The sequence below is a fragment of the Heterodontus francisci genome, chromosome 1 (genome assembly GCF_036365525.1).
Source record: "Heterodontus francisci isolate sHetFra1 chromosome 1, sHetFra1.hap1, whole genome shotgun sequence".
Classification (NCBI taxonomy): domain Eukaryota; kingdom Metazoa; phylum Chordata; class Chondrichthyes; order Heterodontiformes; family Heterodontidae; genus Heterodontus; species Heterodontus francisci.
The window spans coordinates 48,728,150-48,748,316 of NC_090371.1; the positions used below are offsets into that span (position 1 = coordinate 48,728,150).

Sequence of the window (20,167 nt, forward strand, 5' to 3'; positions counted from 1 at the left end):
TTTTTCATATTTACAATGATATTTTTTAATGTTATTTATGTTCCTGCAGAGTGAAAACTATATATTTAAGCATTTCTCAAGTGCATGCGTGCCCTTTAGTGTCCCAGAATCAGTCTATAAAGTGGGGAGGTGGAGTCAGCACAGTCTGCGTATATTTAAGAACAGAAGCCTCAGCTAAGGGGCTAACTTAAAATGTCTAACACAACAATGTTAATGCAGGAACACAGGCAATTTGAGAAACTCTACTCTCCACCCCGCAAGTACAGCACAAATTAACTTTACCATGTTCTGTAATAATTGCGACAGTTAAATCCTAGACTCACACCCCCACCCCAGCAGAACTAAATAGACTGAAGTGCTTGTGAGGGGACCTTCTACTTAGCTACAAATGTACGATTCACCCAACAAACCTTCCCTTTCAACCTGTCCACACACATTAAAAGCTGGGGTACATGTCACATTCTAACAACCTCAGAAATGTATTGATACATCAGAATTTTACAGAAATTGGTTTAAAATGTGAAAATGTAATATATTGTGAAAATAAAGAAATGCCAACTAATGGATCTGTGATTATATTTCTTGAGGGTGATGACTTCGGCTTAAAGCTGTGTCTTCACTGTTCAGCCCATGCTCAGACCCTCTACCCGCCACCTCAAAAGTTTTAAACATGACATGAAAGGGCACAACCAGTGAATTAAAGGTCATCTCAGCAATTTCAGGAGGAGCCACTTCTTTGTCAAGGCCCCAGGGATTAAACTCAGTGTTCAGTTTTTTTTCCTGTCGGGAAATAGGAACGGAGTAGGCCCTTCTGCCTGTCGAGCCTGCTCCGCCATTCAATTAGATTATGGCTGATCATCTACCTCAATGCCACGTTCCCGCACTATCCCATATCCTTTGATGTCATTAGTATCCAGATTTCTGTCTTGAACAATGATTGAGCTTCCACAGCCCTCTGGGGTAGAGAATTCCAAAGATTCACCACCCTCTGAGTAAAGGAATTCCTCCTCATCTCAGTCTTAAATGGTCTGCCCCTTATTCTAATACTGTGTCCCCTGTATCGAGACTCACCAGCCAGAGGAAACATCCTATCCCCATCTATCCTATCTCGCCCTGTAAGAATTTTGTAAGTTTCAATGAGATCACCTCTCATTCTTTGAAACTCTAGAGAATACAGGTCCATTTTCTGCAATCTCTCCTCATAAGGCAATCCCGCCATCCCAGGGATTAGTCTGGTGAACCTTCGCTGCACTCCCTCTATGGCAAGTATCTCCTTCCTTAGATGAGGAGATCAAAACTGTACACAATACTCCAGGTGTGGTCTCACTAAGGCTCTATACAATTGGAGTTGCCAGAGGAACTTAAGTCAGTCCCTGGCTCCAGCCTCCAGACCTTCCGCCTGCCCTGAACTGAGCCTCATTCATTACTCTCGCTGACTAGCTCTGCATTTGCCAGGAAGAGACAGAGAGAGAGAGTTAATGACAGAGAAAGAAAGGGAGGGATAACAAATGACAGACGTATTAGTGACAGAGGGTAGACTGAAAAATGTAGAGATATGGAGAGAGAGAGACAGAAAAGACTAACACAGAGAAAGGTACAGAGGGAGGGGGAAACTAGAGTTAAAGACAGAAGGAGAGACATACACAAACAGGTTCAGAAAAAATCAGCTACAGAGGCAGGCAGATTTGGGAGATACAGAGATCACCACAAATGAGAGGGAGAGAAACACAAGATCCAGATAAAAGTAAATATACAGATGGACAGAAGAAAGTCAGAGAGAGAGAGAGAGAGAGCAATGGATACAGAGGTAATGAGAAAAGAAAGACTTGCATTTATATAGCACCTTTCACGACCATTGGATGCCTCAAAGCACTTTACAGTCAATGAAGTACTTTTGAAGTGTAGTCACTGTTGTAATGTAGGAAACATGGCAGCCAATCTGCACACAGCAAACTCCTGCAAACAGCAAGGTGATAATGACCAGATAATCTTTTTGTAATGTTGATTGAGGGATAAATATTGATCAGGACATTGGGAATAACCCCACTGCTCTTCTTCAAAATAGTGCCATGGGATCTTTTACATCTTCCTGACGGAGTAGATGGAGCCTCAGTTTAACATCTCAACCAAAAGACAGCGCCTGCAACAGTGCAGCGCTCAGTCGGTACTGCACTGCAGTGTTGGCATTGATTTTTGTGCTCAAGTCCTGGATTGGGACTTAAACAGGGAACCTTGTAACTCAGAGGCAAGAGGGCTACCAACTGAGCCATGGCTGACACATTGGAGATAGCAAAACTGAGAAAAGACAAAGAGGGCTAGAGAAGGCAGAGACAAAAGGGTAGATTGAGTGAGGCTATGGGCCCACATAGTGGAGAATCAGGGTGGAGCTCACTGCATGTAATTATCCAGTCATTCATTTTAACAACCCAAAAATCCGACTCCCAGTTCTCCAGTCCGTGCTCGCTTTGAGCATCGCTCCAGCCAGCAGCATGCCCAATCTCACTGAACATACCCTAAAGGGAAATGCAGACACACAGATATGCAGACCGGAGGAGAAGAACTAGACAGATAAACAGACACACACAAAGACTGGAACAGAGACATGAATGTGGACAAAGAAGCGACAGAGCACAAGACAGAAAATTCAATCTCTACCTATTCAATTCATATAACATTTCAGACAGAAGATAATTCTAAAGGGCTACAAAGTGTAATTTTTTTTTCTTTTAAAAGCTGAGCAAATGCCTTTGATGCCTTCAAAGGGTTGTTAGCAACTTCCGAAGACAGATGGAGTTTTATATCAGACCGAGGTGAAGCATCTGATTGGAATTTCTTGCCTCCCTCAGCTCATGTTGTACCCACACCCGCAGTGCACTGTTATTTAATAGTGTTTTGGGCACGTCCTGGGAAGGAGCAGAGGTGAGTGCAAATACAGGGGATATCAGATTTAGGCTTGACCAACAGGCCTATCATTGGAGTTTAATCTCTAATGTAAATATCAAAGACCGAGATTACAAAAAAGACAAGAAATATTCAAGTGACGGGGGTGGGAGTGGGTGAGGAGAGAGAGAGAGGAACGTAGATAGGAAGAAACACACAGAAACCGATGGAGAGAAATTTGGAAGAGAAAGAGAATTGAGGTAGAGAGGAGACAGACATAAAACAGAAGTAAAGAAGCTAAAGAAGTGAAACGGGGAGGAAATAAATGCTGATAGCTCAGTGGGAAAATGTAGTGCTGGTCAAGTCCCAGGTTTAAATCTTGGTCTGTCCAGAATTAATTTATCTCAGGGTGAGTCAGGGCATGACAACTGGCCATGTTACCCTGGACGTAGGAATGGAGGGAGGTTGAGGTGGGAATTGGATAGGGATTGTCGCACTCCTGATTGCTATCTAGCAGTTCCCGCTGGAAAAAGTGTGTGTGTGTGTGGTATTTGGGTGAGATCAGAGTAGGAATCAGTTGTGATCACTTTCCAGGGAAGGGCCTCCTGCCAACGCTCGCTGTCTAAAGTCACACCAGAAATGCAACCACTCGGGCAAGCGGCAGCCATGAAGCCTTCCCTCTCAACCCCTTCAGGGAGGAAGGGAGCAAGGCATGAGTATGGGCAGGGGGGGCGGTGGAGAGAGAGGCAGCAGTGATAGATCAAGCACATCACCCGCATCCTGCTCTTTGAAAACACTACATGGATGCACAGTAAAAGAGTTCACTCCAGCGACAGCACACTATAAAGTTGATTAAAAACATTTTTTTTTCAAAAAAAAAACAAAGTCTTCCTTTGTGGTTTTCAACCATCAAAAAAATCTAGCTATGAGAAGCAAAAAAGCTAAGCACAATCCACACCACCCTGCGGTCTCTGCTGGCGTGTTCAAAGAGAAACAGATCCAGCAAGTTTCATACTCCACAAACAGCAAGCTTGACATTTAGCAAATGCAGGAGGAGCTTAGCCAGAAGGACCTTTGAAAAACTGAGCTGCCTTAAATACTCACAGACAAGACATTGATTTTAAAAAATATCAAGTCTGGGTGGACTCCTGCAAACTTATAAAGGCCCTGAGTATTTCATCAACTGAAGGAAGGGGGGGAATAAAAAAGATTAAAAAGCCTTTACATTACTATTCCTCTACTTTAAAAAAAATCAATTCTATTCTCAACACCCAAACCAGTTCAATCGTTTGCAGGTCCCAGTGGGACAGCCATCGTGAATGCCCGACTCTTTGCTGTTTGTTCCTCCACTACCCTGGTCAGCATCAGTTCCTTCTCTCCAGCACATAACATTTCCTGCACCCCTCCTCCCTCCCAGTCCCACCCCTCTCTTCATCATAAGTAGGTCTGACAGACAAGATGTCATCAGGAATAGAAACCTTTCAAAAAGCACCTTTTTAAAAGCTAGTATTTCCTTTGGCTGTTCCATCAGGGATCTTGAGGAACTGTTCCCCTTCCTTCACATCCCTCAGACCCAGCAGTAAAATTCACATTCCAACTCCAGCTTTATATCTTTCTCCATTTCTAGAAAAAAAACTCATTTGGACAGTTTTTAAGAAAAAGCAATTGCTTTCCTGTTGCGGTACAGCATTTGTTAAAACTCCACTATCAAATAATGGTCAACTCCCTCTTAAATCCTTCTCTGTGGATATTAGGCCAAAGAAAACACAAAACACCCTGGACAGAGACAGAGAGAGCCTTTGCATCCAGGATACTTTCTCATACAGGCCTCACATCTTCTGAATGCACCTTCAGGTCAGAGGGATCCGCTCTGTAAAAGTGACATCTCCTTGTAAGGCTCGCTGCTGATTTCCAAACATGACACAACTTTATAGGGTTGTTGAGTGTCAGCCTTGGCCTGCCTCTGAATCAGATGGTTCTGCGTTCAAGTTCCAAAGATTTGAGCGCAAAAACATCTAGACGACGCCCAGTGCTGCACTGTCAGAGGTGCCGTCTTTCGCATGAGAATTAAACTGAGGTCCTGTCTGCTCTCTCAGTGTCCCATGACACTATTTTGAAGAAGGGTGGTGGTGGGGTGGGGGATTTATCCCTGGCTTCCTGGCCAATATTTACCTCAATCAACGTCACTTAAATAGATTATCTGGTCATCCCTTACATTGCTGCTTCTAGGACCTTGCTGTGCGCAAACTGACTGCCACATTTCCTACATTACAACAGTGACTAGATTTCAAAAGAACATCATTGACTGTAAAGTGCTTGGAGACATCCTGAGATTGTGAAAGGTGCTACATAAATGCAAGTCTTCCTTTCCCTATTTGCAAGAGCATTTCTCTGCCTCAGCCGACCCACCCATCTGTGTTGAGTTAGTGGGAGAGGTGTTACAATTAGCCTCACTGTCTCTGGGCTAAGGAGAGAGCTGAAATTCAGCCATGTTACTCCTCATGATCAGTGACCCATGCTAGACATGTGTGGTGAGTAAAGGATCGACATAGCTATGATGCACTCACAGTCAAATAGCCTGCCCATACAGACACACCCATGAAGAATGGTCACTTGCATAAGGTGCCTGAGAGTTACACGTACCCCTGGGGCTGTACCCCATCGAGGATATAAATCTTTCAGGATGGCTGGGAAAAAAGCAACTTTTTTTGATGTTTGCATTACTTGCACCCCCCTGCCTCCCCAGCTATTAGTTGCAGAGACATAGGAAATAGGGACAGGAGTAGGCCATTTGGCCCCTTGAATCTGTTCCAAAGTCGGCTGCTCCCTGCTTAAGAATTAGTAAATCCGTACCTGGCCACTAGAGCCTGCACAAGTGCAATCCATGGTGCCTCGTCCTCCCCGTGGTGGTACTGCCCCCTTCTGATTGCACAGCCCAAGATCAGTTGGTTGGTAAGCACAAGATCACATTCAAAGATTCCTGCAAACTGTCTCCAATGGTCAACTTGTCCATTTTCACTCCTCAATAATAGCCATTTGGCCGAGATGCCAGTGCCTGTGGAATCGTCTGTCTCTGTATGAGTTAGTGCCTTCCAAAAGGCAGAGAAAGAAGGATGGCCTTTATAATGAATGCTGCATATGCTCACTTTTGAACAAAGCCGCTGTGTGCTCACTTCATTAAAGTGTCCGGGTCCTACTATTACAATGTGTCTGGATCATGTCCTCTGTCCTCTTGTTGGAGTCCAGCCACTTAATGAGTTGAGCACAGTTGAGTAAATACAAGACCGTAAGGTAAACAAGAAACCTGAAGCAATCCATGTTTTGCTACTGTTCCTCATGTAATGGTGCAGCTATGGGATTGTCGGGTCAAGATAGAAGTCATTTCAATCCATGCACTGTTTTGGAACTGACAGTACAAACACAGTAGCCCTCCATTGTTACCAAGCCACAGTGTCATAGAGTCATAGAGTTATGCAGCACAGAAGCAGACCGTTCAGCCCATCGTGTCTGTGCCGGCCATCAAGCACCTAACTATTCTAATCCCATTTTCCAGCACATGGCCCGTAGCCCTGTATGCTATGGCGTTTCAAGTGCTCATCTAAATACTTCTTAAATGTTGTGAGGGTTCTTGTCTCTACCACCTCTTCAGGCAGTGTGTTCCAGATTCCAACCACCCTCTGGGTGAAAAAATGTTTCCTCAAATCCCCTCTAAACCTCCTGCCCCTTACCTTAAATCTATGTCCCCTGGTTATTGACCCCTTCGCTAAGGGAAAAAGTTTCTTCCTATCTATGACCCTTATGTTACTAAAATAAATTCCATCTGCAATGTGCTACAGCACATTGGGTGGGTGATGGTCACAGCAGCATGGGACTTAGAGCTACTGCTCAGAACTTGGCGTAACGACGACCCATTTTCCCAGGGAGGGGCTCATTAATTAGTAGAGTCCTGAAACTTTTGGAGTCTTACGGTCACTACCCAGGGACAACTCCCACATTCCTCCTAGGGTCCAAGACTCCAACGGTGATAAGCAGGAGGCTTGCTAAGCTCACACCTCCCCATGGGCATTTGTATGCAGCAGGCAGTGATAGGGCAGGTGATGACCACCCGGTTGCTGGGGAGGAGGGCTTGAAGTTAGACTGGAATCTGACTGTGGGCATCGCCGCTCAATTTCCCCTCATTCTCCACCACTATCCCACCTAGAGGAAAAACCAGCCCCTCGTGTCTGAGGTTTCATACCAGCCAGCAGTTTATCAATAATTTTTGGGAGTGGGAGACATTTCTATAGCAATTAAGTCACAGAAGCCACTCAACTAGGAGTCTTCCTTCTCCCATTAAAACAGCAGAATTCGGACCACACAGGCAAAGCAATTCCACCTTCTTGTACTACCCATTATTAGTCAATGGGCCTACGTGTGCAGAGCGGGTCGCATTACAATGGGATACATTGCTGCATAAGGTTCATCATCTTATCAAGCTCCCCCCATCCTTACCCATAGTAAAAAAGACAGAATAGTCCAAATCCTCTCCCTACTCACACACTTCACCATTTTGTTCTCTCTGGAGTCAGAAATCATGGCTGTTTTTAAATGAGTTGCAACTAATTATGCCAGTTTACTCAACCTCAGTTTGACAGATAATAAAGGATTACGTCCGGATTAATAAGGCATGCTACATTTTTTTTTAATATCAGGCCACAGAGAGACTGGTCTCACAAATGATGTGAATAAAGTGTCCATTCTAACTCCTGGCATATACGGGATATCCCTTTGCTATTACCAAATCAATTTCAAATCCCTCGTTGAGACAGATTCCCCTCACTGACATGTCCCAGTTATTTACTGTAACTCAGTGTCGTCGCCAGGCTTATTTGGACTATTGGTACCAGTATGCTATATGGAAGACTTGAATGAACAATTTGAATGAACATACATGAAAGCTACATCGTCCATTCATTCTGCGATATTCTTAATTAATTAGCTCAAATTGTTCCCACTGCCAGTAACAGACCTGGAATTATCAGTGCTTCACTTTAATGCCATACAGCTCAAAATAATCACTTCAGACACAACTCATATACCACAAAATATTATCCGCAGTTCAAATGAACAGAGCACAGAAAATTCTGCATGACACCCATTGCACTGAAGCAGACTCCAACTGACAGAATTGACACAGCTCCCCTATATCAGGACTCCCTGTGCAGGTTAACAGTGGTTAAGTGGGACTGATTGTTACTTTGAGCTCCAACAACTTCCTACAATGTTGGATCCTGACCAGAATGTTAGTCACTGAAATATCAACTCACACATTTTATTTGAGAGAGAGAGAGAGAGAGCTAAGAGTACTGCTGGCTCAGGGGAGATTCTGCCTTTGTGTCTTCATTCGTTTCCTATTGTCAAATAGCTCACTCGGTATCACAATGTTTTAAAATTTCCCACAGACCTGATCTCCAGCAATTAGTCAAACACACTTATGTGAGACCCAACTAAGACTTGAAAATGAGACACACAACTGATCAAGTATGTTGATGCAATAACACAATGTGCTAATAAGATGACGTCGAGCTCTACCCTCAACCCCACCTTCTACACCCTCATCATAATTCACCACATGATGGATTGCAAACGTTCGAATGTGGAAATAAGAAACATTTTCCTAAGGACAGCACTGCCCCTTTAAAATCCAAGGGATTTACTCTCCACTTGCGTATTTTATTCCATAGATCTGATGTAAAGCCAGCTCCAAGTTTCACAAACAACCTCCAAGAAATGCTCCTCTACCAGTCAAAGCCTGCAAAATGGGAACCCTCACCTCTTGGAACCCCAACACAACTAAAGTCCAGACCTAGGTGGAGCCTGGAAACTTTGGCACAGAGAACAAACCTCACCCTAAGTCTGCAATTCTCGCTGGTTTGCAATTTATAATTGGCTGCTTCAATAACTGCATAGTTACAGCTCAAATAAAAAACAACTGAGTTGTAAAATGAAAACAGTCCAATTTGCCCTACTTCGGCAGCCCAGGTCGGTTTAGGGTGTCCGCCATTTTGTCTGTTCAAGCCATTGACTTCCTCTGGCACTGGGATGAAGAGCACACAAACTCTTACATCCTTGCACCACAACTGCCTCCCAAAATGTGCATCCCTTCAGAACTAGTATGGACAACATAGCATATTCAAAGCAGAGCTTTCTGTATTAGAGGTAGCAATAGTTCATCATACCCCAGCATTATTTATCGAGACTACCACACTACAATGTATTCCTAGAATATAAAGTATACATAGTTGGAAGGCCACAGTATGGCGTCCACTGACAATATGAAAACATGCTGTACACTCAGAATACCAAATTATACTGTGGGCTTTCAATACCACAAAATAGTGTAAACGTGGGATCCTATATAGCACGGTACATCTAGAATACCACAGCATACCACACACTCAAGATATCAAGCCATATTTTGTCACTGATCCATGAAGTTAAAGTCATCAACATCACTGTTCTTTGCTCTCAATGTGTGTCATTGGAACATAGGAGCAGGAGTAGGCCATTCAGCCCATCGAGCCTGCCCCGCCATTCAATGTGATCATGTCTGATCATCCACTCCAATGTCTTTTTCCCACACTATCCTCATATCCCCTTATGTCATTTGTATTTAGAAAGCTGTCAATCTCTGCTTTAAACATACTCAATGACTGAGCTTCCACAGCCCTCTGGGGAAGAGAATTCCAAAGATTCACAACCCTCTGAGTAAAGAAATTTCTCCTCACCTAAGTGGCTTCCCCCTTATTTTGAAATTGTGTCCCCTGGTTCTAGACTCCCCAACCAGGGGAAACATCTTAGCTGCTTAGTGTCATGGTGGTGGGGTGTGGGGGTGGTAGATTTTTCTCTTCACTGTCTGGGCAGCAATCTGGTAGAGCAGACTGGCCACCCATTAAGGAACCCATCTAATTTTCATCCCATTGATTTCAATGGAATGAGAACTAAGCAGGCAATCTGCTCCAAGCATTGAAGACAAAAGATCCATCCAGTGATCTCAAACTTCCTCCTTCCCTCACACACATAAACGTTTCCAAAATAATGATCTTTTTTAAAATTGTGAACATTCTGTTTTAACACTTGAGAGGAATCACAGTACCATGAACTGGCTGAGAATATAGTATCTCTTACCTGAAAGCCCCCCAGGGGCCATATAATGAGTTCCCCCAGTTTCAGTAGAGGGAGGCACAGAATCTGGTGAATTTGCTGTAAGCAAAAGGAAAAGCACACATTAAAATAATTCATAACATTTTTTTCTGGCATCGTTTGAATCATTCAACCTGGATGTCACATATAATTACCTGCCCTCTGTCGTTAAAAAGCTTACTGACACTCACTAACTAGACTCTTGTATAAAGGTCACTTGAACAAGATACTAGAGGGTCACCAGTGTCTATGAAACTGTATCCCAGAAAATCTCAATCATCAGGAATTGGGAAGAGAAAAAAAGCAACCATAGCCACCACATATCACACTTCTCTCTTCAAATATCTAATCGCTACCATCGCCCTCACAGCCCAATTACTCCCAGTGCCACTTTCAAGACCATTGCCCGGGGTGACACATATAGGCCTGAATTTTCACTTCAGGGGTGGCAAGCAGGAGTCAGGACTGTTTCCGGGTCCCAAATCCATTTTCACTGGGGCGGTGGGGGGGTGGGGGGGGGGGAGCTGGCAAAAACAAACAGTCACTCTTTCGGACTTTCACGGAAGCAGCCCCTTAATTGGCATGGAGACAGGTTCCCTGTCCAATTAAGGGTGGTGGGCGGACTCTTGAAGTTGGATGGCCAATCAGAGGCCTTCCAGCTTGAGAGGAGCACCAGGCTGCAATAGAGGGTAAGTCACTGAGAGGGTGCTTCAATGTGGAGGTGTCCTCTCACCAACTTTTTAAAAACTTTTTAAAACCTGCCTCGGCAAAAACGGTCGGTGCCGAGAACAGGGTTAGGAAACCGGCAAGCCAGCCGGTGCTGGTATTGTCAGGCCCCAGTCTGCCTCTGTTCCCACCCTCAGCGGGGCCTGAAAATTCAGCCGATAATCTCTGACATTTTCTGGGGGAGTATGACTGCCAGTTTACTGCAGCATCCTTCTGACTCATAGCCTACTTCAGGAGCTCACCAGGTAGGCAGACAAAAAAAGGGATTATGCCTCTTCAAAAAGGCAGGGAGGTCCCGCCTTCATTTCCTTCAATGCTTACAATTACATAATTACAGGATACTCCAATCTACAGAAAGTATGCATCAGGTACACAGTTGCAGAAGGATGGTCGCAAAGTTATATTGGGGAGGTTGGCAGTGGGGAGGAAAACACCGCCTAGGGTTCACACAATGTGTTACAATGCCAGTTATTGATGAGAAGGTAAACATCTGGTGAAATGACACAGAAATCCATCCAGCCCTCAAAGGGTTAACCTGCATTTTCCTTTACCTACAGCCCATTTTTAACGGAGCTGCTGAAAGCCATCTCCTAAAAAGCCTCAGCCTTGTTTTCATGCCACAGTTCCACATTAAGAGCTGGACAGTGAGGGAGTGATGTGGGCCCATTTTCTTTGGCTCCGCTCCAAGCTATCTCCATTTCCCAGCCAGACACCGTGAAATATCTCAAATACTCGGCGATGCACTAAAACCCAGAGCTATGTGGCTTTTAAGAAGACCAACCTCTGATAAGACTGGGCACAATTACAGTGTGTCTCCAAACATCTCTCTCCCCGTCTCTCTCTTCTTATGAAGGATGTTTGTCACTATGTGTGGTGAGCCTATTCAGACTTCAGCTGAAAGCTTGTCAACAGATCTTCACAAAAACTACCTTAAACCCACATCAGTCTCCTGCTGCACTGGCTCCAAATTCTACCCAGCTCAGATCATAAGAAACTTTTCAAAGTCAGGCCCTGATATTTAACAGGCAGGGGTATCTCTTAACCATCATGCGGCCATTACTAAAGTCTATATAAGTGTAAACCTCCTCAATGAATGGCTTGTTTAAAAAAACAATTACCTGAGCTATTTAGGCCAGCTCTGCTCCTAGGGCAGCAAAGGTCAAAAACATTCCTACTGTTAGTGTTCATCAGAGGGAATTTCTTTCTTCTCTGAATTGGCCTCAGGTTTTTGTCAATCTGTTTTGTGTCTCTCCCAGGAGCTTACATGGCTGCTGAAGGGTGGAAGTCAAAATGCTGAATTGCAACATGACTGTACAGGGCAGGGTCAATTGTCCAGCTGGTCTTTACCCATCTTCCTTTTTCATACGTTTGTGGGTATCTAAGGCCACGAGAGTGCACTCCCAACAAATGTTATATCTGCCACACCATTTTGTTGTAGCATTGTTGATCTTTCAAAATGTTGGGTTTTGTTTCCCACTCCCTTCCCCCCAAAGGCACATTTTCAAGCTGGGGTACAGTTTACCAGGTACCAGAAATGCACTGGTATGTCCCCCCAATAATGTGAACCCAGGTACTGGAGAGCGGCCATGGTATTTTTCTTGGTGTGGGAGGGATTGGAATTGTAGTCAATGTCAAATTCTGTTCTCATGCAATAAATTGCACACGAGTAACTTCTGGCAGGAATTAACAGTCAGCAGCAGGAGGACCCCTGACCCAAGGGCATTGGCATCAGCTGGAGCATCCTTTAACACACACTTGTGCCAGCAGCAAAGATAGCATATTGGATCTTTCTAGAATGTTTGACTCAGCTCCTCACTGGGAAGCACCTATATTTTACCTTTCCAATGCATAGAATTTTTCAAAAATAAAAATTTGCTTCATGGCATAAAATAAATTTCAAAGTGCCCAAATAGTGTACTACAATGGGACTTTCCTTGGGATTCCTGCTCGGCCACACTGATGCCTGGCAGAAGTGGTGAGAGTTTAAATAAAAAGTGAAGCCTATGTTACCAGTGTCTTTTTTTTTAATAATTATATCCTTAATTATAGCCCAATTGGCAAAATGCTGTCTTACCAGTGTCACCATTTTTTAAAAACACCATTACTGCTAACACTGACAAGCAGTTACATAGAAATGGATATAAATTCTTGTTTGTTTTCACTCAAAACCCGAAAGGAAAGCAGCTTCCAAATGCCAAAATTGGCATTACTTCCTCGAAAGTGAATGGGCTTTCCCTTCCATAAATGCAGCTTTAGATTGTGGCTTTCTGTTTGCATACATAACGTTAACCTTTATGTCAACACTTCACAGGAAGTTGTTCCACTCATCTAATGGGACACATCAGGTGCAGACGTCGCTGTGCGTCTAATTTACACGAGGGCCCAAACTGTTTAGTTAAGTTTCTGCTCTGCTCAAGCTGCTGCCTCTGGCACCTCCAAGCCCTGCACAATGCCTCAGGACAGAATCTGCAATGGATGCAGCCCCAGCAAATTTGGCTAATCAATAAACCTTATAATTTGCTAATAAATTTACATTTTATTACCAATTGTCAAATTTCCCAGTGGTTCTACCCTCTGGGTAGAAATCTGACTAGTTGGAAGAAGAAACGCCACAGGACTGTACTTAGGAAGGGAATGGAGATAGCACTCATGAATCAGAAAACACACAAGTTTGGTATATATTTGTTTGCTTAGTGCATATCAGGGCACCACCACTGTACCGATAAAAATGCCTCTGCCAGTCCTTTCCCGACTCATTAAACAGCTACATACCTAAGTTACAGTCTATAAAATACTGTTCAATTAATGGGTCAAGTTTTTGAATAAGGAGTAGGCACTCAGCCCCCGAGCCCATTCAATTCTCATGGCTGATCAGTATCTTAACTTCACAGCCCACCTTGGATCTATAATCTTTACTATCCTTACTCAGAAAAATAATGCATGCTGCCAGCTCAGGGGTGTACCCATTGGCAGCGAGTGTTGGAAAATCGTGGGCACACTTATTGTGATTTTCTACCTTACGGAGGGACAATCACGGGAAATGTACGGCCAGTTTGCCATCTTGTGCTGCCGGTGCGTGATGCACAACAGCAGCAACATGCAATTCAGAAAATCAGGACCTTACATTTTGTTGCTGGGCACTAATTTGGTTCACAAAACTGCTCCAGTGGGTAACAGCACTGCTTGATGCAGTACTGGGAAGGTTCAGCTTTTATTCCAGGCCAGTTGGTTGATCTCAGACAGGGAGGTAATACTGATGCTAAGACTTGGTCTCTCCACCTTGGGTTAGGGAGACAAAAAGTATCAGTCAAGATTCCTGCTGCATATCCCTGCTAGAAGTGCTGTGCATGGGTATTGGGTGTGAGCCTTGTATCAGACTCAGATGCAATGCCCCTACAGTCAAATAGCCTACCAGGATTCAGTCTAGGCTCACACATAAAGTTATCAAAAGTCCTACAGATGCCTGTGGAGCTGTACCTGACCATGAGAGGTGGATAATAATACTTAAAAACCATACTGGATCACTATAAAAGCAAATTCAATTTCAGCATTTTTTTGATTTATTTTCCCTTCCTCAATGCATGTGTGTTGCTTACAGTCCAGCATGGCTATCACACAGAAATTCATTTTGAACTGTTACTTCTTGACAATTCACAGGGTGAATTACGAGACGCATGGTAGGGATGCTGCACAGTCGAAACAATCCCTCGATTGACTTGTAGATCTTCATCCCACTTAAGAAAATAAAAATGCATGGGTAAATACTACAATTTACAGATCTTCGTCTGACAGGAGCACGTGCGAGGAATTTGGTCATGGAGGTCAGTGCATCCAATTTGTAGCCAGCACAATTTTTTTCCCCACGGGCGTGACATTCCTCAGGTCAATAATAACTTTATTGCAAAAGTCAGCTCGAGTATAAAATAGAAAATCTTATTCTGGTCCTATTCTTAATTTCTTGGATGGGAGTATTTTCACCAACCAACTTGTCTAAAATGCTAGGATGGCACTGCAGAGCTGATCCATGAGCATGGTCCTCCACACACTGGCTTATTTTGGGTCATGTTGCCACAAGAGGCCAAGCTCTTCCCCACAGAAAGGGAGGGAGTCAACTGAACCTCAAGGTGCCATCTTCAGATGAGATGGGGAGAAAAATTGGACTGGAAAGTTAGGTTTGGTTGGGCATGGGACAAGCGAGTAGATAGCTCCCATGGAATTGCACAGCAGCAACAAGAGCCTTCAGAAAATGAGTGCAAAGTAGAAAGAGGTGAACTCTATTTGTCTCTGGCTGCACAACTGCATTTCATTGGAAAGGTAATCACATTTGACATGTGTATTTGCATTTATATAGCACATTACACGATCTCAGGAAATCCCAAATTGCTTTACAGCCAAGGAACTACATTTTCAAGTGCAATCACTGTTGTAACAAAGGAAACAAGGCAGTCAATTTGCACACAGCAAGATCCCACAAACAGCAATGAGATAATAGCCAGATAATTTGTTTCAGTGATGATGGTTGAAGATAAATATTGGTCACAACAATGAAGAGAACTCCCCTTCTCTTTGAAACAGTGTTATGGTTTACTGTCTCATCTAAAACATATACGAACAACATTGCAGCAATCCCTCAGTACTGCACTAAAGTGTCAGTCTAGATTTTAGTGCTCAAGTTTCTGGAGTGGGACTTAAACCCACAAACTGTCTGACTCAAAGGTGGAGCCACAGCTGAGAACTTGAAAAGAATTTCTGTGTCTAAAATAATTATTGATCTATTTCCGCAGATACACATCTCACCCAAAGTCATCTTTGCTGCCTCTTTCCTTTAATGAAGACTACTGTCTGCCACCAGGAGGCTTTCTTCAGACAACTACATAATTTCCATGTCAGAGACAATCAACAGACATTGTCATGTTCTACTCAATGCATTTGACAGCAGAACTCATGTAAAAACATCACTGCACCACATTAAATCAGATCTCTAATGCCAGTTACTTGTGTAGAGAAATTTTACTGACAATGCAGTGTTCCTCTCAACATGGAAGCCTATAGGATAGATGTTATGGTTTTTACGTTATGGTAATGAAGAAGTGGTGGGGGGTGGATGGTGCCATTGGAGAACTGTACAATTCCACATACACACAGAGAGACAGGCAAATACAAACAGTGAGTCATACAGCCTTTCTTGCATGCATCCTGAAGAATGGCTCAGAGTGGCATAGATAGGTCACACCCTTAGAATACTGTCCAACACTGGGAGATCTTAAAGAACAGTCACTTTGAGATAAAAAAAATCTGATTTGTATCTGTAACAGTTCAATAGGCTTCTCTACCTACACCATGGACATTTTTCTGTAATGTCTGAGCCTGAGCACCTTTTTAAATGTTGCTGCTGATGACTAACTGTAGTCATGGAATAGAATCATAGAAAGTTTACGGCACAGAAAGAGACCACTTGGCCCATCGTGTCTGCGCTGGCTGAAAACAAGCCACCCAGCCTAATCCCACCTTCCAGCATTTGGCCCGTAGCCCTGCAGGTTATGGGCACTTGAGGTGACTCCCAGCTGGAACACCTCAACTGCACTCCAGTGGCAGAACACAAGTCCCTTACAAGCACAAATCACTTAACTGCAGCAAGGCATTTTTGAACTGCCAAGAATTAAATGCACTGTCTACTGTGTGGTATTGAGCCATGCAGAATAAAAGGGTTTTAAATTTTAAATTAAGTTTTCTTATGTTAGCTGATATCATAGTGAGCCAGTGCAATTAGCCTCAGCAATCATAGGCTAGAATGGGGAAAACCAGCCAAGGTTTCCACTATTTATCACTCAATCAATATCACTAAAATAGATGATCTGGCCAGATCACATGGTCAATTATGGGAGCTTGCTGTGCACAAATAGGCCATTGCACTTTCTACAGTACAACAATGACTCCACTTCAACAAAGGTCATTGGCTGTAAAGCACATTTGGACATCCAAAGTTGAGAAAGGCACTTTATTTTATTTCCCTTCACTATCACAATGACTTCTGGAAAGTGAGGACATTGGGTGGATGAGGGTAAGTCCAAGTTGGTCTGTGGTAGCCCCCTCCCCATTGTCGAAAAGCCTACTAATAATCAGCATCTAAGCTCCCAAAAAATTATCATATGGATGAGGTCCTGCAATGTGGCAAGCAGCAATGGGACCAAACCCAGGAATATGCTGCTAACTTATTTCACTGGCTCCACTGAGTCTCTAATAAACTTCAAGCATCAAAATTTCCATATGTTTAGATATACAGATATTTCATAGAAATATGTGTGGAAACCATGCATGGCATTTCTTGTCTTGAGCTGTATATGGTGTATTTATTACTTTCTTGTACAGTATGAATGTACTGGTCCAACTCTACAGTAACTCAGAAACCGGCTCAAATTTCCCCAACCGACAATGCCCCGAAGGACCAACTTTCTGGCTGTGCCCCAAGTCAGTTCTGAAACATTCTCTTTCCTAGTGGAAGCTCTGTTAACATCTACCCCCTCCCCCTCCCCAGTATTCCCAAGATTTGACTCATTGGAAATGCCTTCAAAATGGAATAAATCAAATATTTTTAAACTTTTTTTAAAAATCGTTACAACTTTCTCCTACATATACACAGTAAAATGATATTTTAAGTGGTTGGAGGTTATTGAGAAATCGTTTATATTAAAATACACAGGGAAAAAAAGTGCATTCCAATCATAAATAACGCGAACACAAGACTTACCAGGTTGTTTGAGTGAGTCCATTGGAAATCTAGAATAGGGAGGCGGGGGTGACTCTGGAAACGTAAAAATAAAAAGAGAAAAAAAGGCAAAGCCATGAGAAAAGAGATAAAAACTTATGATAACACTGGCAGGAGAGCCGGCATTCTTTCGTAAACTGTTTGTCTTAGCTCTGGGGGCTGGAGGCAGAACAGCAAAGGCGGCGATTGCCTTGATAGTTAACAGTCACATAAACAAAAGAGTCAGCCTGGCGCCAGTCTCACTGATATGCAACTTGTGTGTCTAATCGCCCCTCCTTGGCTCACGTAAACCACTTCTGCTCTGGAAATTACCACTGAATCAGACTGGCTGTGGATCTGACCGCGCCATCTAACTGGAAAATCACCCATTTACCGCGGCGACAAGTCTTCTAGACAACTTTTTTTTTCGCGTCAAAAAAAACTTTTAGCTACTTGATTGGTACATTTGACAGGCTTTAATAGGGCGTTTTAAAATAGCTTTCCTCCTCCTTCCTTCTAAAAGGAATGTGAATTTAAATAATAACTTTGATGTTCAGACAATTCCCAGATACATGTTAGACAGATGAAAATAAAAATGTACAGTTGCACCCCCGCACCCCCCACCCCGTCCTCGATCTAATTCCAACATTTACAACAGTTTCTATTCGGATCGCAAGCTGGAATGAAAATACATCTACATTTATAGAGAATTAATTGTTATTAGGCAATTCTTTGAAATCGCGACATATTTACATTTTTAAAAAGCAATAGGCAGAATGTTGCCCAGTAATGTTTGATTTAATGGGCAGTTTTAAATCACCATGAGAAAGCAATCCATGTGTTTTTTTTTATATAACTCTGCCCCTGAATTAGTATGGGATAAAATTCTGTTTTAAACCGGATCGCCCGCAATTAATACTAATCCGGGATCAAACTCGATTGTTTGCAATGTGAACGCTGCAACAAAACACTTCTTTAAAAAGCGATTCTTTTCATGAAATTACGCCATAAGCTTATAGATGTAAAAAAAAACTCACTTAAGTAAATTGCACCTAAGATTCATAAAGCAAATTCTGCTCTTATATGGACACGCTCCAGGGCGTAAAAGAGCGATGGTGGGTTGAGTTTGTAAAAGAACTAAAAAGTTAAGGGTTCTCGATCTTTAAAAAGTCACCACGCCTGGTGGGCTGACTGTATGAAAAAATGAATGTATCCCCTTGTTTCATAAGAGATGGCCCAGGTGATCACAACATTCAGAAGGAGAGGTCATAAAAGCAAATGCTCCAAAAATCCATTAAAAAAAATACAACCTACCATTTTTTAAAAAAAACATTAAATAATTTAAAATGAGCCAAATCGTTCTTACCGAGTTCACAGAGTCTGCTAAGGTGATGCGGGTTACAACAGACGGAATCCGGGTTACTCGTTCCGTACGATTCACAGCAATAGAGCCTTTTCAATTCGGAACAGTTCCTCAGGTCAGCCCAACGGAAGACTTTGCAGATCAGTACCGGTAACGAGTAAGTTTGTTTGCTCAGTTTGGGCTCAATCATCTTGGGTAAAAGGAGGCAGCCGGTGCGGGCTCCCCCTTTACTCTCCACCGACTGTAACAATAATTCCAACTGTTTCTCTTTCAGCTTCTTCAGCAGCGAGTGGGTGAGGGTTTTTAATTCAGGGTCCGAGGCGGTGGACTTGGATCCTTTCCCCCCGCAGCATCCCCCGCCGCTGCCTCCCCCTCCTCCTCCTCCTCCTCCTCCTCCCCGGTTTGCATCGCCCTCGTTATCCGTCTGTCCGTCTGCCTCTGCCAACGCACGGCTCCGCCAAAGTCGCCGGACCAGACCCGATCGTTTCGTCCTGAACATGCGAGACGAAGATCCGCCAGAGAGAAATCTGCTAAAACCCAGCCAGGTACAGCAAAGACATATCCGCAAAACATGAATCCAGCCTATTCTCGGTGGCAACAACACAGTAACAGCCGCACAAATCTGTAGCATACGCCACCCCCTTATTCTAAAAAAGAGGTTTAAAAAATAAAAGATCCGGAAAATTGGTTTAAACAATACTGCAATTAAATACAGGGGGATGGGTCAGAGCTCCCCACAGATACAATCATGCATTGTAACCCACCGATATAAAGTAGGAGAAATGTAGCCAAGAATATGTATCCATGAAAATGTAACCCAAGCGTTCGCTTCTTGTTCCTTCCTTGGCTTTTTGGGTAGCTTAATCCAAACCCTTAATCCGGCAGGCAAGGCTGTGCTGATGACTATGCAGATCGCTTTCTTCCTTCGTTTTCCCTTCTTCCTTTCGGCGGTTATAGATACACATGCAGTGTCTTTAATCTGTTCCAGTTCTCTCTTTCTCTTTGACTTGTACGTGCGTCTGCTTGTCTGTCTCTCTTTCCCCACTCTCCTTTCACTAACTTAATCTCTCTCTTTAAAAAAAAAACACACGATTTATAAAGGGAGGAAAAAAACCCAAGAAAGTTGTCGCCGTTTCCAGCTCTTCTCTCTACTCTGCTTGTGGATTTCCTGAGGACTCGGAACTGCTGCCTGAAACTGACACAAGGCTTGAAATTTACAAGCCCTTGGTTTGGCTGCGCAGTGGCGCGGTCGATCACGTGTGCGTCTAGAC

General features: G+C 43.4%; 1 protein-coding gene across 2 annotated transcripts in view; it reads right to left on the bottom strand.

The window, feature by feature from the left end:
* The window catches only part of smad7 (SMAD family member 7), a 41,858-nt gene extending 21,697 nt beyond the window's left edge, over positions 1-20,161 (bottom strand). Inside the window, exons 1-4 of one of the 2 annotated variants that reach the window (XM_068030296.1) lie at positions 19,661-20,159; positions 18,900-19,543; positions 17,537-17,590; positions 10,048-10,122 (exon numbers count right to left, since the gene is read on the bottom strand). In XM_068030296.1, coding sequence (XP_067886397.1) covers positions 10,048-10,122; positions 17,537-17,590; positions 18,900-19,527 — 757 coding nt within the window. In that variant the 5' untranslated portion in view covers positions 19,528-19,543; positions 19,661-20,159. Of the gene's footprint in view, positions 1-10,047; positions 10,123-17,536; positions 17,591-18,899 lie in introns of both variants that reach the window. The other variant, XM_068030306.1, reaches the window with a different exon arrangement.
* Positions 20,162-20,167: the final 6 nt, after the last annotated feature.